The 26718-nt window shown below is 39.6% G+C and overlaps 2 protein-coding genes and 1 pseudogene across 3 annotated transcripts; all 3 read left to right on the forward strand.

Moving 5' to 3' along the window:
* Nucleotides 1–74: 74 nt before the first annotated feature.
* On the forward strand, nucleotides 75–11859 carry LOC149109842 (renin receptor-like). Its single transcript, XM_089294954.1, has 17 exons — nucleotides 75–163; nucleotides 545–600; nucleotides 4669–4800; nucleotides 5217–5304; nucleotides 5486–5535; nucleotides 6675–6803; nucleotides 7316–7447; nucleotides 7873–7909; nucleotides 8168–8250; nucleotides 8433–8486; nucleotides 8735–8806; nucleotides 8934–9011; nucleotides 9526–9596; nucleotides 9910–10036; nucleotides 10457–10528; nucleotides 10706–10765; nucleotides 11339–11859. The coding sequence occupies exons 1-17, from the start codon at nucleotides 109–111 to the stop codon at nucleotides 11540–11542; spliced, it is 1500 nt and encodes a 499-aa protein (XP_089151080.1). The 5' UTR covers nucleotides 75–108; the 3' UTR covers nucleotides 11543–11859.
* Nucleotides 11860–12850: 991 nt separating this feature from the next.
* LOC149109843 (uncharacterized) lies at nucleotides 12851–16907 on the forward strand. The gene is made up of 2 exons (XM_089293414.1): nucleotides 12851–13123; nucleotides 16270–16907. The coding sequence occupies exons 1-2, from the start codon at nucleotides 13069–13071 to the stop codon at nucleotides 16647–16649; spliced, it is 435 nt and encodes a 144-aa protein (XP_089149540.1). The 5' UTR covers nucleotides 12851–13068; the 3' UTR covers nucleotides 16650–16907.
* Nucleotides 16908–18494: 1587 nt separating this feature from the next.
* On the forward strand, nucleotides 18495–25503 carry LOC149109844 (dual serine/threonine and tyrosine protein kinase-like; annotated as a pseudogene). The gene is made up of 4 exons (XR_016208320.1): nucleotides 18495–19230; nucleotides 21072–22586; nucleotides 23328–23571; nucleotides 24135–25503. The product of XR_016208320.1 is annotated as a dual serine/threonine and tyrosine protein kinase-like (transcript).
* The last annotated feature ends 1215 nt before the right edge of the window (nucleotides 25504–26718 follow it).

Raw genomic sequence — 26718 nt, forward strand, 5'->3', positions numbered from 1 at the left:
AAATTATGACGAAAAAGGTTTGATGTGAAATTCAAATTCTGACTACATGTGAATATATTTAAACTAATTTTGAGCCCGCAATACAATCATCTCGTGACCGATCGCAAGATGGCGGAGGAACGAATCTTTCTTTGCTTGTTGCATCTATTCTTCGTTTCAGCAGGTAAAACATGTCTTTAGAATGCCTGATTTGCGCTCAAAGTTAAAAGTAATAATCTATCTTTCAGATGTATTTGTTTTAAACCAGCAAGCTATCTCCATGATTAGCGAAAAACAACATGAAATTGTACCCTGTTGTCTATTTCAATCGTTTGGAAATGTGGACGTTTTTCAGACAGATTGTTGTCTTGCGAGAAGTATTTTGCAACGATGTCGCAAAGACCAGTTTATGCACACACTGTATGTCGTACAGTTGTTTTAGACGAAGGTGTTTGTAAGCTTTGCTTTGCCATAGATCTAAAATCTTGAAGCATGTTTGTTTAACATAAACATAAGCTCATATACTGACTTAATTAAATAACTATTTTCTATTTTACATTCACAGTTTCAAGTTTACTAAGTAATTCGAAGGATAGCTTAGTCATAAAAGAGCCAGAAAAGGTACGCTTATTTTATTTACCAACCTAACTTGTCGTAATGTCGTCGGCGTATCGTAAACGACCAGAAAGCGTAGAGTCAGTAATTCGGGTTAATTGCACTTTGGGTTTCGATCCATACATGTATTTTGGTTATGTTTTAAGATGTATTTTAATGTTCATGTCTGATTTAATAATCCCTGTACTTGATAAGATTGTCTCCTTGTATCAAGAAAACGATTTTGAAACGTATTGTCAAACGGTAGCTGTAGAACTACGGTTTCCATCCTTGAAGTTTTATATCTAAGCATCGCCCGAATTTAGTTGTGTTCAAGGTTCAATTCATCATCGTTATTCACTTTCTAATGCTCCTCATAGTCTTACTTTCTTTCTAATATACCACTTTGCGTGATCTTTGTGTACAAAGTGCACTTTATGAGTGCACTTTTGTATGTTCTTGCGATTAAATTCATTCCCAAGAACCACAGTGGGTGCTCATTATTTGTCAGAATAAACCAGTTGATGTAACCGTTGAATGGTGGTTAGGGTTTTAACGAAATTGCCAAACTAACCAAATAAGTCAGAGATGGTACTTACCATTAGCAATTTGATTTCCCGTAACTGTTTTTGGTTGATGAGAGAGTGGAAACTGGCAAAAAGTCAACAAGTGGTTACAAATGGTAAGGAATTTTCCACCATTCCATTCCAAATGGAAAAAGAAGACTACCACTAAAGGTAGTCTACAATTTTCCAATGGATTTTCCCAACTTTCAAATGAAATTTTCACTGGATGACAGGCATCTGGACAATATTTCCCGAGACAGGATTTAAAGTCAAATAATTATGTGTGAGTTGATTGTCAGGCTGTTCTCATAGATTGCTGCAGCTGCATAAATTATTTGTACTCCTAGCTGGAGGCATGTACTTTAAGAGGAAAGTGTTCTTTTCAAAGAACTTAACCAATTTTACAGCTTGTCCTTTTGGGCAAACTGGAAGTTCATTCTCACTGCCCCCCCAAAAAAATTACCTCTCAGAGTACATGTATGTACTTTTGTAATGTGGATTTCCTCAACATTTTTCCCAAGACACTTCGTTTCCCTGTCAGGCAAGTGAAAGAGGGAATCCACTGGCCTGATAACAAACTCCACTAGTCCCTGGCTATCGAGCAGGGCTTTCTTTGCATGCTAACATGTGCATGTACAATACATGGAAACTCAAGCAGTCTTTCAAGCAGTTGACTTATAAGTCGCCTTGTGGTCTTGCTGTCGTGAGCCTAGGGATAGTGATTCATTTGACTGTATGCTTTTACACATCTTGCAGTACCACAGTGACATTCATAGCAGTGTAAACAAGTTAAATAGACTAACATAGGTTGATTTTCTGCCTTGTTCTACCAGAATGAACCTTGTATGAGGTCAGCTGATTGATTTTGATAAAGATGCAGGGTTTTATGACAACTAATCACTGAACTAAATGGAACAGTAGGCAATCCTTAAAAAAGCATGTGTATACTTCATGTTAAAGGTTATACATGTATACATGCAATTTGAGGGAAGTAAGAAATGTAATGTTAATAGCCATACAGTTGGTGTCATTCAAACCAAACAACAATCTTGACCACATCATGGAAAAATAATTTAGTCATCATTGGTAATTTAGTCATCATTTGCAGAACTGTCTTTTTGCCTTAGTTAATGAGCTCCTAGTATCAAGCCTGCACCCTCGCTTCCATCGCTTTAAAAGTCAAAATAAAGTAAATTACCAGGACTACTTAGCAAAAATTGTCAAAAAAGTGGAAAAACAATGCATGTAACCAAAAGCTCTCCAGACACACATTTGAAAGAGACAATTTCAGTTTACTACTGCATGTAGTTAGTATTGATTGACTTCAATCACAGTGGTTTTCAAGAATTCTCACCTGGCTACCACCTAAATTCTGCCATTTTTCCAAGCCTTCCCCCTTCTTGATAATTTCATATCACTGCTAAGTCAATTGACCACACAATATCAATAAAGTTGTTATATGCAGCTACTCATTTTGCTAGTAAAGATGCCAAAACAGTCATCCATGTTTTGTAATTGAATGAGAATACCTTTATGTTACTTGTAGCTGGTATTTCGTATCTCTACCACTAGAGTAAAAGGTGGGGCATTGAAGGAAAGAAATATTTGCTAGTATTAATAAAGGAACTTCAGATTTTGCTGTCCTACCAACAAGCTGACTCTTGGCTGGTACAGAAACAAACGTATGTAGTAAGTAAGAGTTAGAATTAGTTGTGTGGAATTCAAATTTTCAGGACTTTTTGGGGCTGGAAATTCTGCATTCACCAAAAGTCCTCCACAACACCACTGACTTCAGTTGTGAATACTGAGGTTCCAAATAGAATGGCAACTATCATTTGCTTGATAGAATAGAAACTGGATAGATTGGAATATAGTGTGAATGCCATTGTGAAACTGCATCCATGATCTTAGTCTGTCTTCAGTTAGACAAGCCTTACATTTCCTAAAATTGATTAAATTTCTACTTGTACCTATTTTTGAACAATATTTTCTGAGACTGTTTGTTTGTTCTGTTTTATTCTATGCTATGTCATAAGGTTGTAACTACTATGTACGCAATCAAAAGAAAGTGTTCAAATCCTTGGTATCAACTGTTCAATGTTACAGCACTGTATGTATAGTAGACTAGCATAGCATAAAATTTATGAATCTCTTTGTGTTTAAAATTATTTCAAACACAAAACGTTTTCATACATTTTATGCTTTGCTAGTACACTACACGTCCTGTGGTGCGCATTGAACAGTTGGGAATTAAGATTTGAGCACTTTCTTGTAATTATGTGTGATAATATAATTACAGTATTTCGTATATGTGATTGAAACTAGATTCGTGTGGAAAAAAAATAGTAAACGTTTTTGGCCATGTATGGTTGTCATCTGTATTGTACTGGTGAACAATAGCAACAATTTGGTGTTATTATAAGCAGAGATGATTATGTGACTGCATATGTTCAAAGGAGAAGTTTATAGGTTTTGTGGCAAAGTTTACTAAAACTTCACTACCATTTTCGAAAGGTTTCTGTCAAAGTTTGGCAATTCATGGTTTGTTATATCAAATTGGCTTTGATGTTTCCATTGTCTGGCTTTCAAGTTCTTTTTGTTCTTTAACAGTTTGCGGTGACACCCTGGACTGTTTTTCAAAACCAAAAAGAACATTAAGGTTGCACTATGAAGGCACGTTTTTATAATATCCATGTACATGCACAATTCATGAAAGCTGTTGAGCAGTACTTTCATGTGGTACTGTTTATTATGTTGTACGAGGTGGTTCTAACTTTCAAGGCTGTGGATTAAACCCTAGTGTGTGACCATTCAAATGAAAACTACTGAGCAGTACTTCCAAGTGGTAATGCTTAAATTTTATTACAATGCACAAGGTGGTTCGAACTTTTACGTATGTCTAGGTGAAGCGCTAGAGTGTCATCGGGATTCTTCGATGAAAATGTGTTCATAATGACGTTGGTTAATGATGTTCTTTGTCACTGTCGTTCGTTCGTTTGTACCTGCCATGTTCGTAATCGCTTAAAGTACATATGTGTCACATCTTACATACTACACGGCTCACTGATTCTAGAGAGAAATGAGACATGAATTGTTCTTAGTGAGATGCGTCACGTTTCTCGCGAGAGTTGTCTCGTTTCTCGCGATGCGATATTAGATTCCCTGCACAAAACCGCGCTTTTATAACTGAGTGAATTAAACAATAAATTGTAGGATGGGTCTTCTGCTTTCAAGTGAACTTCTAAGATTTCCATTTGAACGTCTCAGGAACTAGGAGACATTTCAGCTAGTCATGTGTTGCAAAATTGTCCCTTCATTGGTTCTCGCAAGATACACTTCTCGTTTTACGAAAAACGAGGCGTGTATCGCAAACAAGAAGAGGCCCCAGTGGTCGCCGTTTAATCGGTAATTTAGAAATACCAGTAGGAACATGAGGATTATTCTCAGCATACACTGAAAACTTTGTCTCGTTGTTGTATTCGTTATGGATGGCGCGTACGTTGACGCGAGATTGTTTCTTTCTGTGCAGACTTCTGACGCTTCCAAGTTTATTGTCGTTCACAGTCCAAGCTATGTGACGTTTCTTCCAAATGCTGGCGCCATTCCTTCGGATGAAATCTCCAATGTGATAGGGCTCGCGATGGGTTTCTCATCCACTAAGGTAGGCCGCTATTTTGAAGAGCGAGGAAATTTTGACCAGAAAACCCACGGCAGCACTTTACAGTGCTAATTTAGCTTCTGTTAAAAGAAATCTGATAAAGGTTTTTAGTATAGCATATACTGTAGATTTTATTATCATCATTTTTAGGTTAGTATACCTTAAATCCTTTTTCATTATTATGTTATATATAACTTATGATTTGTGGTGGCTGTCCCAGTACTGGGTCATGGGCTCCTTTGCGGGTCTCCCATAGCTACTTTTATCAAAGATGTTTTTGCACACTTTTTATTTACTTATTATTATTGTCTTTTTTTTTTTTCTGTTTGTACGTTTTAGTGTTTTACCCTTTTTTTATATGTACATCTCTAACCTACCATGAATTGTAGTAAATAAGCTGTACTTTGCATAATCTTTAGGAGCTGAACTGGGCTGGCTTGTTAGCAGGAAATGTATTTCGCCGACCCAAAGCCAATGTTTTGATTACAATTGATGGCGTTACAAAAGGTAACTGTTACGAATCCTTTGGTGTCCTTTAGTCGTTTTATATTATGGCGTGACGAGCCAAAATGAAGGGCTGCTTCCTCTTCAGCTTTCTTTGGCGTCTTAGGCATTTTCGCAGCACCTTATGAGGCTGGAGTGCTCTGGAAAAAATTTTCTCAACGGACGTATTTTTTTGTCGTTTTAGATGACAAATTCGATGTACCCGGCAAAGCAGCGTCATATCCTGTCGCAGAGGTGAGTGGAAATTATTTTTATCGAGCGAAACTATCTATACTTGTTGAAAACTACCACAAATTTGATGAACGATAGAATTTTCGAGGAAAAAACGTCCGTAGATAGTTTTAAATCAAAGTTAGTTAATAGTTATTAGTATTCTACTGTGTTATTATTATTCAGATCTTAACAGTTGGTGTGGTATCTCTCGATTTTTACCGACTTAACTAAGTGTAGATGTAGGTGTAGATGAAGAAAAACTGTCGAACATCAATTGTCCGAGACCTCACTTAATTATGTCAGTTAAACTTTTAAAACTGAATGTTCATTTACAATGTGTGAATTGTACTGTAATCAAAGACTCTTGAAAGTTCATGCCTGTGATCCTTTTTCACATTCGCCTACTTCACTATCGATGGTACCTTTTAACGACAATAAAAGTAATCTGTTTTTCTAGCAAAAGTTGGTTTGCTTCCTCGTCTTGCCTCAAAGAGGAGGGACTCGAACCGTCTCAACTCTGATAATAAAACACGCATAAGTAGATTTAGTCCTATGAAACTGGTTAAAGGAGCTAGTCAAGATCTGGGAAATTACTGTTTGTCCGATAAACAAAGCTGCCTTCAAATTGAACAAAAATCAAAATATCGTACTGGTCTACTGAGGTAGAAATGCACGCGAGTGGTGTTAATTAACCAAAACGTTAATTAACACTGGAAAAGATTGAGACAGATTATAAATGAGGAACTAAAACTGTTTAGTCTAATGTTTTCAAAATAAGCCATACCTGACCCGGGACCCGACAATGTTATAATTGTATTGTCTCTACGGTGTGCGTGTTAACAAGGATTTGAACTGAACAGCTTAATCAACCATATTCATGCAAGGATTAGGATCCAAATGCACCAATAGCAGCGAACCAAGGTGCTACAAATAGCGACACGCAACAATTGACCTCATCGCCTAATGAAGACTAGCAGTATATTAGCCGAAACGTCGCGATCTACATCTTAAAGTGACTCCATCGTCAGGCAAACGGGTGAAAATTCATTTATCCTACCTTACACCACGATAAATAATGTACACATCTTTAATGACATATTTATGCTAATTCGTTAAAATTAATCTTGCTTGTGTTCTTACGCCTCTCCTCGCCATTTCAGTCCGAAGGTGCCTCCAGTTTGGGTGGAATTCTGTCCACGTCCAGTGTCACGCAAGAAAACCTTCCGACGCGCGTGACAGATGTTTTTGGCGGCAAATCGCTGACCGTGTCCGTCTCCGGAAGTGAACTCGTAAGTCACCCTGCATTTGACAACTGGCTCTTAGTTTCCCACGAATGGAGATGGCTGGGTGGGAAGAGGGGGTGGGGGAGTGGGGGAATTTGAGAGAAAAGTTAAAAAGGAAAATAACACCAGCAAATACACTGTCATGTCAGCCACGCGAGAGTACTTCAGCTTTGAGGTAGTATATTTTGGTATCCATTTGTCAATTGTGAACTAGAAGGTCTAATTCTAAATCTTCATGAAATCCTCAGTTTTTCCTATCTACTAAAACTCCACTTATCCCACATGATTTTCTCCTCCTTTTCAGAGAACTTCTAAGAAGATCACTGTAATCTATTTTTTTAACTATGACGGCATTTTTGGATTGAGACAGTATCGTTAAAACGTGTGAAACACATAGCAATCAATCTTGAAGATGGCCTTTGATCAGCATTGCCGAGGTTAAAGATTTTTTAAACCCAAAAACCTTTCGCGTGTATTGTCAATCCAATTCCATGATCTGTTTTATTTCGAAATTCCAGTTGGCTTCGGCCGGTCATGCCGTAGGGACCAATAGTCACACTTCGTTTTGGAATCAGGCCGAGGAAAAGTTTGAGCAGATTGAGGAAAACAGTGTACAAGGTCTTGGAGACTTGGCTGTTACCAAGGAGGAGGTAAGGTCTTGATTGAACGCTCAGCAATTTTAAGGATTTGGTAGCCGACTTTATGACATGCAGCGCAATTGGTTCTAACGACGTTAAACCTCTGTTCAAGGTAATTCTGAAGGTTCTGGAGGTTTGTTTGTTTGTTTGTTTGTTTGTTTGTGTTTTTTTTATTATTATTATTTTTGTTTTTTTTATTTCTGCTCAGTGGAAACTCGGGGAATTTTTGTTGCCCCCGTAGTGTAGAGACCACTGATAATAGATTCAACGCCCGAAATCAACAGCCTTCTGTGGTTACGTCCGACAAAAGGACGATTTTTCTTTACTACTACAAAATGAATGATCAAGAAAAATGCTTCAGTGTGTCAGTGTAGACACATATTTGTATGTATTTGGCCTGGTCATTTACAATGCCATCTATTGTTCTTCCCTTATAGATTTTAACGAGGTTGGAGAAAGCTGATTTTGGCAAAGGTAGCTTTTGTTTAAAGTAACATACATATACATGATTTGGAGAAAATCCCAGCAGACAGCCTTGTCTTTTCCTCCTCAACTAGTCTCTAGTTTTTGTTATTCTCCACTTTAGAAACGAGAAAGAAATCTGGGCTGAAGTCGCCTGTGGAACCATGTTGTTCTCAGTGCAGCCATTTAAAACAGCCAATGAATATGATAGGTGTTTTGTGACGTTTTCATAGTGCACTCAGTGGTAGCTTATTTCTTTCGTTTCTGCAGGTGTCAAGTTTGCACCCAGCACTAAAGAATTCACTGTGGCAGTCCCCGGCAAAGGAAACGCCGTCTTTAACATGGAGAAGAAGGTAACAAATGCACACGAGATGTCACGATATTATTCTCTTCTTCCCAAATGCAGTTTACTAGTTCACTTTACGATACATGCAATCTTGTACTTTCTATTATGTCATCTTCAGTTGTTGGGAGCCGGTATAACGTTTTTTGGACGTTTTCGTATTCACAATCGTTTATCCTGGCTGTATTTCAGGAGGACTTCCTACTTTTTGCTGAAATTGACGCCATTCTTCAAATACTGGGGAAGGTAAGTAATGTTTTGTTGTTGTTATTGTTCTTTTGTTTTTTGTTTTTTTTTTTTTCAGTATTTTTCATTTATACTTTGTGGTGTACCTGTTGACTACCGTAGTTGGTATGACCTTCAGACGTGATTTATCAAGTCTAGAATTGCACCTATTGCGCTCCATTCTATTGCATCAGCAATAGAATGGCCTTTGTGTGAAAGCGCTAGACAAATGTTATAATATTATTATATTTATTTTTTATTGCTTTCAGCTGAACGCCAACCCCAGTCTTATCCAAGATGGTGTGCCTGATATGTTTACCTTAACCCTCTCCTCTGTCAAGGTTGGATTTTGTTTGCAACTGAGAAATTTACTACGAGATATGAATCTGACTGGAACGTATCAGTGCTTTTGTACTCTTAGTGTTTTCGTCATTTGTTTACCAGTTGTTTCGCTCAATGTTTCTTCAGGGCTTGCGTCGTCGCTATGGTGACAGCTCCTTACAGGCTGAGGGGGCCGTTCAATATTTGAAGGACGCGATTCCTATGGTAACAATCCTTTGATTTTTTCTGTCTTTTTGTTTTGATTTTGTTTTGTTTTTTTTGTTTGTTTGTTTGTTTGTTTGTTTGTTTGTTTTGGTTTGGTTTGGTTTGCTCGTCTATTTCTCTGCTTGTTTGATGAATAGCTACAGTCATCAACAAAGGTCTTGGGCCAAATTTACACTTACGGCACTTTTGTTCACACGCTACTCCCGGGCGCGAATACAACTTCACCTGCCTAGCCTCTCCTCCCCCCACCCCACATACAATGTTGAAAACTAGTACCTACAATTTCTCCTAAGTTTCAACATTGTATTGGCTGGGAGGGGCACGGCAGGACATCAGTGCTTTTTCAAACTTCAGTTGTATAACACAGATGATTCGTTGCATTATATCAGTGTCCCAATAACTTTTGTCCACGATTGTAGATTGGTTGTTCTTCTACGGTAACTGTTGATAAAGGCTTTGTTGTTACATTTTCTTAGCATCTTGTTATTTATAGCCCGATTTTATTTCTTTTCAGATTGTAAAGAAGTTCGTCGATTTGTACAACGGAAATATCCTTGTGGAAGTGTTGACTTTGGAGTGGTTTGGGTAAATCTAACTTTTCTTTCTAAATTCTTAAGCATTGTAGCAAAGCATTTTGCAAATTTTCAAAAACCTTCCAATTAGCGAAGAGTCGTTGAAATCATTAATCTGTTACACCAAGAATTCTATTATTAACAAGCTGGTATAAAACGAAACGTATTGAAGGAAACCACTAATCATTTGCCACGGAAAGGCGCTTCCACTCAAATCCAAAAAGTTCTTCTGATTTTTTGCTGAAACGTTTTCTTACACAAGCGGTTATGTGTGAGCCAAGAGAACTTTATCATTACTAACTTGTTGCTTTTCCCCCCCTGGACAGTGATCTTCATACCAAGTACCCACAGGAGATGCATGTTGTCTATCAGGAGGTCCAGCCTCACCTGTCATCGCAGTCAATGGACATGTTTCATGATCACCTGCCTTCTGTTACACTCAGGCATGATCTGGTAAGTGTTCAGTTTATTTACCCTTTCTAGGACTTTCATTGAAGGAAGTCGTAGAATAAGCTGCCTTTATTTTCAGGTTTGACACAAGACCGCTTCTCTCCTCTAATCTCCTCTTCTCTTCTCTCCCCTCCCTGCCCTCCCCCTCGTCTCCTCTCACCTCTCCTCTACTCCCCTGTGCTGCCCTCTCCTGTTTTTCCCCCTCCCCCTCCCCCTCCCCTCTTCTCCCCTCGCCTCCCTTCCCCTCCCCTCCCTTCCCTTATTACTGTTTTCTTTTCACGCTCTCTCCCAGTAAGAATTCGTGTATTTGTGTAGCAAAGAACAAGAAGAATTTGAAGTCAAAAGAAATAAGCTGTTAATGTAAAAGACTAAACGGGTGAGGTTAAGTACTTATTCACTTTCATTGTTACCGTTTTTTAACAGGAAGAAACCGTGAAGCAGTCGTTGTGCGAGTCGCTGCAGAATAAACTTCTCTCCATACAGTCGCCATTACGGGTTTGTTTTTGTCAACTCTTTATCTATTTGTATCCGTTTGACGGCCATTTACACGTCAAGTAATTATGTCAACGTCGAAAGAAAAATGATATTTCCTACTGCAAGAAATTTCTGGGTACAGGATAGACAATGAGTTGGTCTGTGCTCATTCTTTGCTTATCATTATTCTTTGCGTAGGTGTCCTGTATTGGAAAGCACAGAGAAAGGCGTGAAGCAGGCAAACAGGCCCAAGTCAAGGTACGAACGTAATAGATCAACAAATTATGAACGTGACAGAACGTAGTTAGGAGAATTAATATGCTATGATCCCTCAATAAAGTTCAGAAGTATGGGAGCAGTGGGATGTTATCCACAAACTGTGAACCACCTTGTACATCATGATAAACAGTACCAAATGAAATTATTATAGCTTTCATTTGAATGGTCACACAATAGGTTTTCATCCACAGACTTAAAAGTTAACAACACCGTGTACAGCATAATGAACATTACCACATGAAAATACTGCTCAATAGCTTTCATATGAATGGTCACACACTAGGGTTTCATCCACAGACTTACAAGTTCGAACCACCTCGTACAGCATAATAAACAGTACCACATGAAAGTACTGCTCAATAGCTTTCATTTGAATGGTCACACACAAGGGTTTCATCCAAGGACATCAAAGCTAGAATTACCTTGTGCAGCATAATAATACCACGTGAAACTAGTAGCTTAGGGTTTCATCCACAAACTTCAAAGTTAAAACCACGCTAATTGACATGGAGGTTTACATTTTTTTTTTTTTTTTTTTTTTTTTTTAACCAGGCTGATCCAAACGTCGACTTAAACAAGGTGAACCTGGCACCAGAATACTCCGAGGACTATCCCATAATATTCAACATCTGGCTGTGGTTGGTCATCGTCTTAGTCCTTTCCATATATGCGGTGTGCGTCATCATGTGGTACATGGACCCAGGCCGGGACAGCATTATTTACCGCATGACAAGTCAGAGAATCAAGACGGATTGACTCGCAGATCTCAGTCGAAAGGAGTTCGACAATTACAGAGTTAAAACTGATTGACGTATGAATTATAACAAGTTGTAACTTGTAAGCAATTGCAGGGCAGAAGTTTTTGCATCCCGGCAACGGATTGTAATTTTTGCTAAGCGCGGTAGTTTTGTTGAAAGTAATCATAATTTCCTTGTGTTGGTAACGAGATCTTTTCAAGGATTCAAATTGTATTCATTCGTAAATGGTGTAGATTCCTTCTCTTTTCTTGTTGCGTTTTGTTTTGATAAGAATCATGTGTGAAAATTCATTAAATTACATTTTTGTTTGGTTTACATTTGAATCTTTCATATTCTCTTGATGCTTTATAGTAGTAATTGCCCTGTCTGGATGAAAAAGTGAGAATAGGCCATTTTGCTAATCCAGATCTCACACTTTCTTGAATCAAATACTATGAGATGATAAACAATCCGTTGGCAGAAAAAATACCAACATGTTATGCACTTTCTCTTGGATCCTGACGTTATCCGCATGCATGCTGCTGCTGTACAGTCTTCCTGTTCGGACAAGATGGTGTGGATTCCATCAAGTCGATGTCGCTTTAAGTTTTCTAACTGGGGTATCTGTACACTTGTAGCTTCGTACCCAGATTTTTTACTGAGTAAAACAAACAAAGCAAAATACACGTACAATACAACTATAAGAGTGAATTACAAAGTCACAAAGAGAAGTACAACGAAATAAAAACACACAAAAAGTTGAAGGAAGGTTGGGGCGATAGTTACAATATTTTAGGGGATTACAGCATATCTTCATGTAAATTACTGGCTATTATTTTGGCGGTCAGGGGGACTGGAAATAGCAGTTTGTATACCATATGCAAGAGGAATTCATTTTTGGTGTCACTCGCTTTTGTGTCTAACTTAAGATTTTACAAGACGTAAGAAAAGTGTAAAAACCTCCGACTTGCTAGTTTCACCCCAAGCCTCCCTTCAAAGTCACGGTCAGAATTAGAGATTGAACGAAATTCCAAAACAGATCAAAAATCACTGAAAGGACGCCCACAAACACGAGCAGGAAGTTCCAGTGGTGTCGTGGTCATGACACGAATTTCCGCACAAACGAAGCTTGGACGTCCGATCCGAGCGTCATCATGCATCTGGTGGGAGTCAACATTAATCTCCTGACTACCTTAAAATTTCAGAGTAAACAATCTTTGTGCTTGATAAACAAACCGAGCTTTGATCACACAAAACGTAATTTGCAGGGATGTGACAATCTGTTCTCAAGATGTTTCTGGCAAACCTTTAGTGCCGCGTTATGAAACTTAACTCCTTCTAGAGGTTTCCTATTGTCGATGACGTTCACTCAAAATATGCGCGGCTTTCTAGAAAGTGATAACGTTATCGATTGCAAGTAACGTGACTAGTAAAGAAGTCGATCAGGATTTTTCTTGGCGTTAATCGGGCGATCAGTGTGTAAACAATAGACACGCCACTGAAAATTTGCAATTCAATTTATTTTCACGAGGTGGGAGAACCAAGATGGCCACAAAGCTATTTCATGTGCTGCTGATAGTTGCTTCGTCGGCGACAATAGGTACTACTTAACTTTGATTTAGCACTGTAATGTGTATTATAAATTTTCAAGGAGCATTAATGGGATAATTTTTGCCTGATGCCGAAACGTCGCAAATTACAAGCCAGACCTACTGAAGCAAAACAACCCAATAAATTTAATATCTGTCCAAACGACCGGTCAGGGTTGATTCGCTTTCATTGAAAACAATTCAGTTAACTAAAGGCCCGTGGAAATTGGATAAATAGTTGATGCTTTTGCTTCCTACGAGGTCGTTTCGGAGTGTGATTTCGAGCATTTGATCATTTGTACATTGAGACAACACAAAAAATTGAAATAAGCGTCAGCCAAAGAGCTGATATATATTTTCAGGCTGTATTTCGCGATCGGTCCAGTCATTTTGCAATAGAAGTTATTATTATCTTATTATACACGCGATATTGGCCTTCCCGGGATATTTTTGGCGTGCGTTTGAGCGACGAAGAAGTAAATTTAATCGTCGTATTTCCTTCCTTTGGGAGTTAGTGCTGTAGTGTATTATCGTTCTTTGCCAACCACCTTCAAAGGGATGCAATAGGAAAATACGAAAGATAGCTGTTTAAGAACGATTTTTTTTTTCAAATTATCTTTTCGTTTGCAGCCACTTACACTTACGTTGACAGAAACGTGTCATACGTTCTAATGTAAATGCCCGTGATGTTGGTTTGCACACAGAGACGAAATTTTAAAAGAAAAATATGGAAGATATATCTAAACCAGGAATCGTTTTATCTCTCATTCAGTTTTTGTTCTGTCGTTCCATTTCGGTATCAAGCTATGTTTTTGGAAGCCCGTCACTGCAACTGGGGCTTAACTCTACTGATTCAACTACATATTTGTCAGTCTAAGGACCTGGGTTGTTTACACTAGAGCTAACACAGGCTATGACAGTGATAAATACTGTATAAACGTGTGCCCGTAAATTTAAAATTTTCTTCTAGAAAATTTCGTATTTTAAGGCAAACCTTCAGTTTCCAACTCCGGACAGCTTGATCAGATCAGTTTCGCGGGTTTGGGGTTTCACGTGAAATTTATGCTATGTTTTGGATTTTAAATTATCTATCTACCTAACACTTCTCCATCAATGCTCGGTTAATAGTTGTAAATTTTCATTTGACCAAGGATTATTCCAGTATGGAACAATATTAACCTTTGAGTCGCTTAGACGAATTGCAGTGTAGCTGCCATGAGCACGTACAGTAAAATTATTATAAATATTTGTATTACGATTTAGCTAGATGTCAGCTGAATGTAATTCATATTTTTACAGAAAAAAAAACTTAGTATATTTATACCTCATTGTAACAAATAATTTTTCTAGAACTTTGATGCTTGTAATTTACAATTAATTCATAACTTACTCACCTTCTAGTATAGCTCTTACTAATTTGGAGTTGCTTTGTTGTAAACATGATTAGAATTTTTCCTGACCCAATCAAAAGTTCAAAGAGACGACTTTTAGTCTACCTTGGCTGTATAATGCAAAACAATAAAAATGCAAGCAAGATATAAATTCCCAACCATATTTATTCGTTGTAATAATGGGCAAAAAGTTAATGGTAATGTTTTGAGAAATAGGTGTTGGGTCATTCGAAATATAATATTGGAATATTTTAGGTGTTTAAAAAAATGTTGCCTTTCTTATCGTTGTTGATGTGTACGCAGGTGCTACGTTTCCTAGGAACTACTTCTTCAGTGAAATATGTGTAAATTACTTGACCGTTGTTAAACTGGAAATGGTACCATGTAATCTAACTATTTTGAAAATGTAGTGTCTACTTCAATAATTTGTAGCCGATTCTTGGTAGGATGCCTTGGTACATTCATGTTCTGCCAGCACCGTTGCTGCACTGCATGTTTTCGGTTTAGCTGCGTTGTCCAGCAACACGTTTGTTTACCCGCGGGTGTCGATCGAAAAAATGAAGTAAAAATTGAAATCTGGATTTTGGAAGCGCTCTTTTTGGAATTAGTCGCGTTAGACTCCTTAACTTATTTTCAGTCTCCCGTCCAATTTTTCAGTCAAACCTTGCCCTTTTTACTGACCTTTTCAAGGAGTTTGATAACGATGTTTAAATTAATTTATTCCTAATTCACACTTCTACCCAAATAAAGAAAAGATTCCTAACAATAGCAGCGGCACCTCATTAAAGGATGTTTGTACCAAGAGCACGTCCAGTTAATGAGATGGATAGTTTTAACTGGAAATCCCGCCCACGAAGCTGGGAGTTTGCAAACCTATTTCTTGTAACACTTATGTTGTATGAAATATTTAACAACAACTTTTATCTTTTAACTTAGTGTTATCCTAAACTTTTAATCGGTAAGAACGAAGATTGTAACTTTTATATTGCTCACGTTACCTTATTTAGGTCAGCCACTTTAGAATAGTCAGTTAAAATCAAGGTAGAAAACGTTTTAGTCAACCTCGATAACCTCGAAGGAAAATATGCTAAGTAGCTTGGTGCGCAGTCGCAATAGAACCTTATTCGAACTGCGCATGACATTACGTTAGCCTAATTGACAGATTGACATTGATTTGATGGATGACGTGGTTGTCCCTTTAAAAGGAACGTGACGAGTTAGCTTCTTGTAGTTGTGGTAATTGTTGTAACCAGTCAAGAGCAACAAGTGAGAGAACGTTGTGAGTACTGTACCGAAGTCATCAATAGTGGAAATAAAAAGAGAAGCAACCAAACAAAGAGTGTTGGAGTGATCAGCTAATTTCCCCAAAGGTCGCTTTAACAATAAGAGCACAACCAGGTTCAAAATGTTAATTAATTTCTCCTTACTGACAGCCATACAGTTCTTTTCCTGTCAGTTAGGAGAATTTGTAGTACATCAACACAATACCACTCAGTTGTTGTTTTTCTTTATCCTCATTACCTCCCTGCTTGATAATGTATTGGTATTGTAACGAGAATTTTGGAGTTTCATCGCTCCAGCGTTATAATTAGTAGAGGGCTAGCCTGCCCGCCTGGATTGATTGATTGACTGACTGACCTGACTGACCTGACTGACTGGCTGACTGACTGACTGACTGACTGACTGACTGACTAACTGTCTGACTGTCTGACTGACTGACTGTCTGACTGACTGATTGATTGATTGATTGATTGATTGATTTTCAGCTTCTTCCCTGGAATGCTACAAATGCACTCAAGAAAAAGGACCTGACGCAGACAAATACTGTGAAATACCGTCTTCGTCGCTGGGCAATAACACGGAAGTCAAATGCGCCAATGGTGATAGTCGCTGTATTATCACGAAAACCATTCAAAAGGATAACTCTGTGACGCAGTTTCGTCGAGACTGTGGAAAAGATAAGGGCTGTACAAACAAATGCACTGCTGACGCGGATGGAGTAAATGTTTGCAAGTCGTGCTGTGAAGAAGACCTCTGCAATAAAGGAGATGGACCTAAAGCGGCCGAGCAGTCTGGAACATCGAGGATCACGATGATGAGGGCCCTGTCTGCAGTTGGGAGCTTTCTCGTGTGGTGCCTTTTGTAAGAGTCGTCATGAACACCATCTGTTTATGCGCCCGTGATTTCTTTGTTAGCGTTTAATTTAGTATGTTTATAGGCTGAATTACATGATGTCGATTGCTATACGCTAAAGAATGGACATTTGTTGCGAATAAAGTTACGTTTTCCATAGTCACCTTAAAAAACGTGAAAATGTAGAGCACACATGCAATTGTAAGAGTAGTAAATGTTAATTTGCTTTTGATTGTCTACAGTCTTGGTAATAAATTATAGTTTTCAAAAATTGTCTCACATCCATGCTCGCCATAATTTTAAGAACATCTACATCGAATTCACATCGAAACGTATTGGCATTTGAGAAGGGCGGATGTCCGAAGCCCAGTCCACACTAACTACGCCGGAGGAATTTGAAAACGGAGGTTTCACGGCACCCCTGAAATGCATCGAATGTTTACCGTAGACACACAACGCCGAGGAAATTTAAAAACGCAGCAATCAGCGGCCATTTTGGATTTGTGCTTGGGCAGGAAAACTCGGGCAGGAAAATTACACTATTGTCGTCATATCAACGTTTTTGAAAAGCTCCGTTTTTAAAATATTTTCCGTCCACACTAGAATGCAACGTCGTCGTTTTAAAATTCCTCCGATACGGTTTGAGGAGCGTCGCCGTATCAGTGTGAACGGTAGGCCTAACCATAGAAATAAAGCTGCTTTTTGAAATTCCTCCAGAGTAGTACTAGCCTGGACGTGGTGTGAGGCAGTCCGAAGAAAACGGAAGAAAAACCTGTGGAGCCACAATATAGGATTAACCTGTTGCCTGGTGACTCCATGACTCCTGTTGCCTGGTGACTCCATGACTCCTGTTGCCTGGTGACTCCATGGCTCCTGTTGCCTGGTGACCCCAAACTGCACCAGGACCACAATGATCTAATCTGAGGCGAGCCCTCTCTTTTCAAAATGTCTTTTCTTGTTTTTGTATTTGTTTCATTTTTACCCAGTCCCAAATCAGCCGAACAGTCGTTGAAGCTCTGTCACGTTCAAGGATTTTTGTTTCTATTGTTTGATTCTCGACCAGTTCCTTGACACACAACTGAACCATAAACACGCGGTATTGTTTAAGAATGCAGAGGAACTTGTCTACAGGTATTTCCTAGACATTCTTAGGGCTTCTTCATATGAGCCCGGTCAACCGGGCTGGCTCGGTTTCCGAGATCTCGCCTCGCCACTCTTTCCTTCGTAAAAATTTCGATGTGTTCATATGAGAAGCCAGGCTGGCCCGGTTACCGAGATCTCGGTAACCGGGATGAAAATTTTCCCATATGAACACTCCAGTCCGGGTAACCGGGACGCAACTTTTTAGACGAAATAGCTTCGCTTTCGCAACATAGCGGCTAAAATGACATAATTTTTGCCACTTTATTTGTATTTCCACTTTAAGAATAGGCGAATTAGCTTTGTAAGTAAAGTTACAAGAGTCCACAAAGCTTCGACAGCCGCGAACGATACAAGTTTATGTTCCACCATTTTGGTTGTGTTTCTTGGATTTTATCCCGGTAGACCGGGCTGAAATTTCCCTTATGAACAGATAACAAAATTCGTCCCGGTAACCGAGCCAGTCCGGTTACCAGGCTCATATGAAGAGGCCCTTAGTCCGCCGTAGCGCAATCTCAGGAGGAGGTTGTTTCAGAGGAAATATTTCAAACAAATCATACTTCTAATAAATAAAAATTACTATTTCAAGATTTTACGGGAAAATCCTTTCCAAAAAAACTTATGCTTTTTCTGTGGTCGGTGTGTACCAATTTGTTCTGTCAGTCCTACCTTGATAAAGTCCAGTCCTTTGAAATTTTCCACTATCGCTTACATCGGAGGGAAAATTCCCAGAAATCACGAGATATTTGTTAATCCCTGTAGGAAGTGGTAAATAATAAGCTGTGAGTTAAGGTTGCATTTGAAAGTAACTTTCGGTGATGTCTGGTGATAAATCTTTGCAAGATGCCATCGAAGAATTCAAATGTTATTCGGACCGGACGGAGTCCTTGTTTAAGCGAACATCAAGTTGCTTTCAAGATATCGTGGCAAACATTCAAGTCGACGATGAGACAGAAACTCAAACTTTAATTCCCTTCTCACAGCTGGAGGACGTGGAGAAAGAGCTTCAGAAAAGCCCTTCAGTTTTCTTCATTGGCGAAAGGAATTGTGGAAAAAGCTCTATCATCAATGAACTCCTTAGACAGAGTTCACTACCAGTTAACGAGAACCCGTGCACGGCTAGGATTGTACGCATCAAATATTCCGAACAGCCGTACGCTAGACTCGTCGGATTGGATGGCAGAGAAGTCAAAAGACAGCTATTGGAAGGCAAAAAACTACCAGAACAACTCATAGAAGTGCCAGATGAGGACAGAGAGAACAGGGGTGCTTTAGACGCTATTGTTGAAGTCGGGCTGAAACACGAACTACTCAGCAGTGGAATCGAGCTGATTGACTCCCCCGGGAAGAGCGAGTCTGATGTGTTGGATAGAGTATTGGATGACTTCCTTGAGAAAGGCACAGTACCTCTGTTTGTGTACGTGATCGATGGAGACATGCATCTAAGATACTCGGTGAGTTTTAACTCGGATTAAGGTAGCTGTACAACTGTTAATGCTGCTTTATTTAAGCGCAGAGCTCGCATTCGATGATGAAATTAATCTTATCCCGGAAGTGATGTCTAAAGTAGATCACATTCATAGCTTTGTGGAGATTAAATCGCTAGAGACCATTGTAAGCGTCATTAGCAAACCGTTTGGTGATCCAAATGTAAAGAAAAGAAAACGAAAATAGAAGAAATGCGTTTGTTATGAATCATATTTACTGTCTTGTAGTGAGTCACGGTGTTGAGGCTCATGAAATAAGGCGCGGTTCCTTAGTCCTGATGCCTGTTATTTATAATCTCCATTTTCAGTTTCTAATCTTACTTCCCTGTCGATTTTCCTGCTAGCCCAACTGGTATTAGTTGTTGAGCGCCGCCGCAGAAGTGGTAGTCCATGTTTAGAATTATGACTTGATTTATTCGTCCTTACTCAAACGACTCGATCTCGCGAACACTGCATTGTCGTCTGTGTGAGGATGTAACTACGGGCGGCGCAGATTTAAGAGAAATTTCGCCCATGAAATTAAAAGCACATGCACGTGAGCTCTTGTTTCTGACGTTTACAAAGTCTGCAACAAATTGACCCTTTTCTGACGCAAATATATTGAAATGACGTAAGGTTTAATTTCCATACCGTCGAGATGGCAGGTGCATTTCTTGATCAGGCCGGAATCGGCGAAATGAGGAACGACAGTGGACGAGAGTTCAGACTGAGAACAGCCTGTTACACCGTTATATCTCGTGCTCTCTATTGACTTCAACATGTTCTTGTCGAAAGTAAATCAACTCAGGGTTAACGACAGTTTTGCTCATTTTGCGGACCACCCCAGAAACGAAATCAAAATGATAAATAAAGATTTGACTCACTTATTTTTCGATAGACCACTCACTCGTGTGGGCAAAATTTCGCGCGTTACGCAAGGAACAACACGAGCTCAGGCTGGGGCGCAAGCTATAATTCGAAATTTCGAAAGAAGCACATCGAGGAAGTGTGGTGTTTTCTTGTAAAATGTAACGTGTGTACCTGTCGATTTGCTCTACAACTCTAATGGCCGCAAATTTAGGGTAGAATTCCAGGGGCGGATTTGAATGGGACTCAGTAGACATATTCAATGTATAGGAATGTGAGGAACAATCATTTTAAGCTTGTACACAATGTTTACCTGTATCTATGACAATTGTCCTGTCCGCGGACAGGATACTGCTTCCAGTATCTGCTGTTGCTACTACTGTTGCTACTGACTTCTTAAGGTGGCTGGCAACGGTTTCAGCACTTTTCAACATTTAACGGATCAATTCTACCACTCTTTATCAAGTGATATTACAATACTGTATAACACAAATGCCCAGTCATGGTGAACAAATTGGGTCATCTTCACTGCACAACACGTTACATAATAACAGAACAGCTGGTTAAAACCTAACCTGCAGAACAGGCGTAATTTTTTTGCGTATTTTAGGCGAACAGAGGCGAAAGCGAGGCGAGCGCGAGGGAAAGAGCGCGAAAAAAAATATTATTTCGCCTATGTTCGCCTAAAATACGCAAAAAACTTACACCTGTTCTGCAGGCTAGTTAAAACCACCCTGCCGGTGCCGGAAACTATTTCAGCCACTTGAACTAACTGGTTGTAAGCGGTATACTTTAATTTGATAGCAAGATAGCAGGTGAAGCCTAGCTTATTTCTAAATTGAATTCCGCGTGCATTTTTAGCGGAGAGAGGGATATTGCGTTACTGTAGTTCGCTTTTGAACTTTTAAAATTTTCTTAACGTGACTTAACGTTGTAGTAACCTTTTTTCATTTTACTTTAAGGATGAGGAATCGCTGGGATATTTGAAAGGTAAATTTCCTCAGTCCCCCATCATGTTTGTGTGCAACAAAGTTGACATTACAAAAGAAGCAAACGAGTTTGACAACAACGATGATGATGACGACGACGAAGATGATGATAAAAAAGCTGAAGGGGCTCATGACAAAGGGAAGATTGCTTTCAATCAGTTGAAAGAGCGAAACTTTCTCTCGGGGGAGTCTTGGCAAAAGTGCGATTTATTCCACCCCATTTCAGCCAAAACAGTTCGTGATGAACGCCTGAAGAAGAAAGAAAAAGAGGCCACCGAGAGATTTCAGCGATTTCAAACCCATCTTCAGAGTCTTCTTGGAAAGGTTATGAGAACCCAAACCAGCAGAGTGGTGCAAACTCTTTTGCTCCTTCAAGAAAGTTTTGTCAACGTTGTCCAGGTTCAGAGAACGCATATTACCCAGCAGGCATCTGTCATACCAGACATTGTAAGAAAAGCCAACGAGATAGAGACAAAACTGTTTTTGTCGTTGAAATCTGTGGAGTTGAATTCTGAAGACTCGAAAGAGGAAATCGTAGAGCAGATAAACAACTTGAAAAGTGAATTTGTCCATGAAGCTGAGGAGTACAAAGCTGCAAACGAGCGACTTCTTAAACGCGAGTATCAAACAATGGTTAAGACTGACCTTCCTGCACTTTCAGCAGAACTACTTTTGCTAAATGCTAACAAGACTATTGTTCTCGAGCGATTTCTCAGTGAAAGGCAGCATTTTAGAGAGAACCTGCAATGCCCTTGACACCTTAGTTCAAACAATGATGAGTGACTGCGTGGGTGAGCTCACCCAGGCTATCATTGAGTTCAATGAATGTCTTTCACATCCGATTGTCTCTCGAATTTTGGAAGAAAGTTGTGGCGTGCAATTTGTGGTTGCCAAGGCTGAAACCGACCGGTTGCTTCACATTATGCTGGACGGAATTCTTGACTCCGTGAAGGAGGCTGCTAATATCGCTTTAAGAAGAGAAATCTCAGTACCTCTTTGTTCCAGGCAGATGTCAACGTATACCAGGGAAAATGTCCACAACAAAGCAAATAGGCGATCCATTGTGGAATCTCTTCTTGAAACAATTAACGAGGAGAAGGTTGCAGAGGCAGTTCTCGAAGCCTGTCGCGATCGTCTGCAAAGGATGCTCGACACTTTCCAGGCAACCACGCAGTTTGTCGCCTCTTTACAAAAGGCCTTTGAAGATTGCCAAATGACTTCACAGCTTGAAGTATTTCGGATGCATTTCACTCCACAGATACGGACGTTGGCTGTCGAGGGAATGGCCTTGAAATATTTCCAGAACCGAGGACCTGTGGAGCTTGGTTCACCTATTGCACAAACCCGGCATGGCGTCATCTATGAATGCACTAGCGAACGTTGGTGCAGAGCTTCGCCTTCTGGCCAGTGTGTGGTGAAAGTCCTTGCCAAGAAAGATGTTGGTGTGATTGCCTGGAACCAGACCGCTGTGGATTTAGTCAACATGATGTAAGTTATACAAAAAAGGAAAATATTCAACTGCTCGTTTTTATATGCAAACCAAGTAGCAAAGACGTATTTTGGTACGAGAATAAAGCTCTAATGAGATACGTGGCGCCCGGGTCAAAACAGGCTTCGCACTTTGATCCATTTTGAACAAAACTATTCTGCGACCATTTTTGTGATGCTCAATGATCAACATTTTGTTCAACGCGGTGGTGCCACGGTCTAGGCATCTTGACCCATCCATCCTGACGGGGATGGGAACTTCCATGTGAAATGGTCGGCGATGCTCGTCGGAAATTTGAATTAGACCCCTAAAGAAGACCAATATCGTGGCATGGCTCAAGCTTTATTTGAGCACTGAAAGACACTCTCCTGGAAACAATTTCCAGCCTGATTGATCTACACCAACACAATATGACAACTTTCAATATTACTTTTTCCTGTGCAACCGTAAACCGTAAAAGATATCTTGACGGTACTCTAGGCTCAGAACAGCCTAAATGATATGAAAATTTTGCAAATTGTACATCGATCCCTAAGCGAGACATCAAGCATCACCGACCCTTCCCCGAGCCTTTCACGTGGGAATCCTCTCTCCTCCCATGGGCCGCAATGGCGATAGATGTTGGTCTCAATTTTTGAGACCATTTAATTACGTGCTTTTCCAATTTGGTTTGAAATTGTTTTGTTTACGATTGCAGTCACATGACTCCTTCTAACTTGTATACTTTGTTGATGCTTCAGGGACATGATTCAGAAACTCAATGGCTCCCACCCAAACCTGTTACGTCTGTATGGCTGGGTTTTCGCTGAGCCCGAAGTCTTGCACGTTGTCATGGAGAGGGCAGACAAGGGTATGCTGCACGCTCTCCAAGAGGGAATAACGCTATTCATGAGAATGAACATAGCACTTGATGTGGCCAAAGGACTCAAAGCCATTCACGATATTGGTTACATTCACGAGGATCTCAAGCCTGGGAACATTTTGGTTTGTTTGTGTCAAAAAATGTTTTTGACCTTGATTGATACATAGTTTCTCGTTACAGCGTCAATACATTTTTAGCAGGCAAAGGGAGAATGTAGAAAATTGTGAACTTGAGTGTATTGTCTACATGCACGGCCAAATTTCCCATACACCAACACTTGGAATTTGCTGGTTCCGTTGCAAATAAAATGAATTTAGGATTTGAACGGTAAAAAGGCAAGCAAACCAAGTTAAAAAAATTGCAAAGCACACAGCAGTACTTAAAGGAAAATTTAGAGTACCTTAGTCAACGTCTATGACAACCTTCTTCCCAAGGCTTTTAGGAACGAGGTTAATGATTTTGATGACAAGTGGATGCATGACACCTTAATGATACTTTTTTTGTTTTCTGTTGAGACGAAGGTTTCATGACAAAGATTAAAGCTCTTGAAAAACATGAAGACATCTTATTATTCGCTCCATGACTCAGTTAGTCAAATTCAACCCATTTTGGACGCTCTATATTACAACAGATGGAAAGAATGGATGGTATAACCCAGACATTTGACTCTTTTGTTTTTCCCTAGTTAATGTTTGATGGAACAGCTAAGATCAATCTTGCCAAACCAGAAAGTCCTTATGAGATGACACCTCTGGGTGCACCGTTCCACATTTCACCGGAAATGTACCAGTATCATGGTAGAGGCCACCTCAGTTACAGTTCGTACGACATCTATGCATTTGGAATGCTCTTATGGGTGCTCTGTGAAGGGACTGGAAAGAGACGGCCGGAAGTGTACAAGGACCTGGAAACCACTCAAGCTATGCAGAACGTGGTGGAGAAAGGGGTCATACCCAAAAAGCTCCCTGTGGTGAGCGATGCTTGCTGGGAATTGATGACGAGTTGCTGGGATGACAGAGAAACCTTGAAAATGGAGCATGTCGTGGAAAGACTGAATATGATAAGAGAATCATGTTGGAACTCAATGTACGCATACCGATGAGGTTGTGCATCACGCAGCACTTAGAGAGACTACACTATTGTAGTTTGCTTATGAAAGAGGCTATCTGCTACTCAGATGAAAGCAAAGTTCACTTAGTAGAATACCTCTGTGCCAGTGGACTGTATTTGTGAGTTCATCGTGTTAGTTTTCCCATTGTTAAAGGAAGAACGGGAAGAACACTAACTGTTTTAAGTGAAAGCGAACTCAAAACAATTTGAGGGCTGGATAGCTGAGAAATGCAAAAACTTTTTGGATAGCTTTTTGTGCTTTTGTGGGGCAAAGTACATTTTTAATTTGCTATTGACTACCTAGTGATCTTTGGGAATGTGCCAATTACGAGGTTTACATGTTAAATGTCTTTATAAAAGATTATATACCTGTTCTCCTGTTAAATGATGCTCAGTTGTTTGTTATAAGAAATGGTTATAGGAATGTTTCGGTCGAGACAGGATTCCCCAGTTAAAATATAGGGATACCTGTCTGTCATCAGTTAATCATAATTTCAAGGCATTAGACAATCATATGTCCAGATTTATGAAAACAGTGTTAAACAAGATCTGACCCTTCTCGACTGCCAAGCTGTTTTATTTTCATTCATTTTCTTATCTTGCTTTTCGTGCACTTTCATTATTTTTTTCATTGCTGGGAGTGATTTTGAGGCCCTAATCGGAGTGAGTCAGTTAGTGCAAAGAAACGCATTTTTCATTGACACGGTTTTCATAAATCCAGTCATATATATTTTGGCTCGTAATCAGCTCTAATTAATATTCAGCCATTTAATTTGCCACCGATAGTTAAACATTTTGCCAACTGCGTTTTAGTTGGAATTGAATTCTGTTCGGTCTTGACGGCGCTCGAAGCGTACACCATAGCCTAACGAGCATTGCTGTCTGCAAATTATATCACAATGTGTGTAAATGAGCAATTGAAAATAATAACTGATTCAGTACTAGGTTGTTTGTGTTATTATTTGATTGACTAATTAACCATAAGCTTGGGGTGGTTTTGAATTGAATGACGTGAAACCCAAACCAACTGAAAGTAATCCCTCTGGCCAATCCCAAAGGACACAGGAGATCCAGTAAACCAATCAGAACTTAGAGCAAATGGACGTAGCAAAAAAAAACAAAAACGCTCAAACAGGTGTGCGAAAGAGTCACCATTAGTTTTGCTTTTGCTCAGTGATTGGATGGCAATGTGGATGTTTTTCTTTTTTTTTAAGTCAATCGCATAGCGTAGTAATGTAAGCAGGTACTAATTACTTTCGACATTCACGTGATAACCACTCTCATAGTGGGCTCGGTTTTATGGGGGGGGGGGGGGGAGAGCAAACTCCCACGTACACGCTCTTAGGGGTCGTCACGCGTTCCTACCCCAGGTGGGAGAGGTACGCGTGACGAGCCCTAAGAGCGTCTGCGTGGGAGGCTAGGGGGAGAGATCAATTTCAATTTCCCGTTGAACTTTCCGAAATCTATTCAGTGAAAAACGATTTTGTTCAGGAAGTGTTGCCATGCTGCCGAAGTAAATACCAGTAGGTTCAAGACGGTTGTTTGCTGTTTGTTTTTCGTTGTTTATGTTTATTTGTTAGTATTTCGGTTTTAATTTTTTGCATGTTTATCTTGGCTATGCCCTAAACCCTTCGGAAATTCACTGAGCACGTGGGAAAAACAAGACAAAACTGATTTTGAACAAACAAACTAACTTGTAGCACTCTGTAATGGTCTGGCACCCAATAATGTGGTTGAATTGTTGTCAATCTCCCTCTATTTCTTTCCTCTGTCTTTCCCCTCTTTTTTGAGGCCAAGTCTTCCGTTGGTCCCCTCCTTCTTACAGTCCACTACGGCCTGCTTTTCCAACCTCGTTACAGTTCCAGGAATCATATTTCACATTCCACTACAATTCGGTACTCTGCTTAAGGTAATTCCTCTGAAATAAAAGTGACAATAGATTTTTGTTCAAACTTTGTCCACTGAATATTTGTCATATGATAACTTCAATTTTGAAATAAAAAAGAGGGGTGCCCATGCTCATTAAGGAGCAGTGAGGCGTTGAAATTGCCCCATTTTTGCATTATTTAATGCTTATTATAAGAACGCATTCCCAGTAATTGTAACATCTTTGTAAGCCCAGACTCATAGGAACACGCATTAAACTACAGTCAATACAT

The sequence above is a fragment of the Orbicella faveolata genome, unplaced genomic scaffold (assembly GCF_042242905.1).
Source record: "Orbicella faveolata isolate gen_17 unplaced genomic scaffold, um_ofav_v1 contig_25, whole genome shotgun sequence".
In the NCBI taxonomy this organism is placed as follows: Eukaryota; Metazoa; Cnidaria; class Anthozoa; order Scleractinia; family Merulinidae; genus Orbicella; species Orbicella faveolata.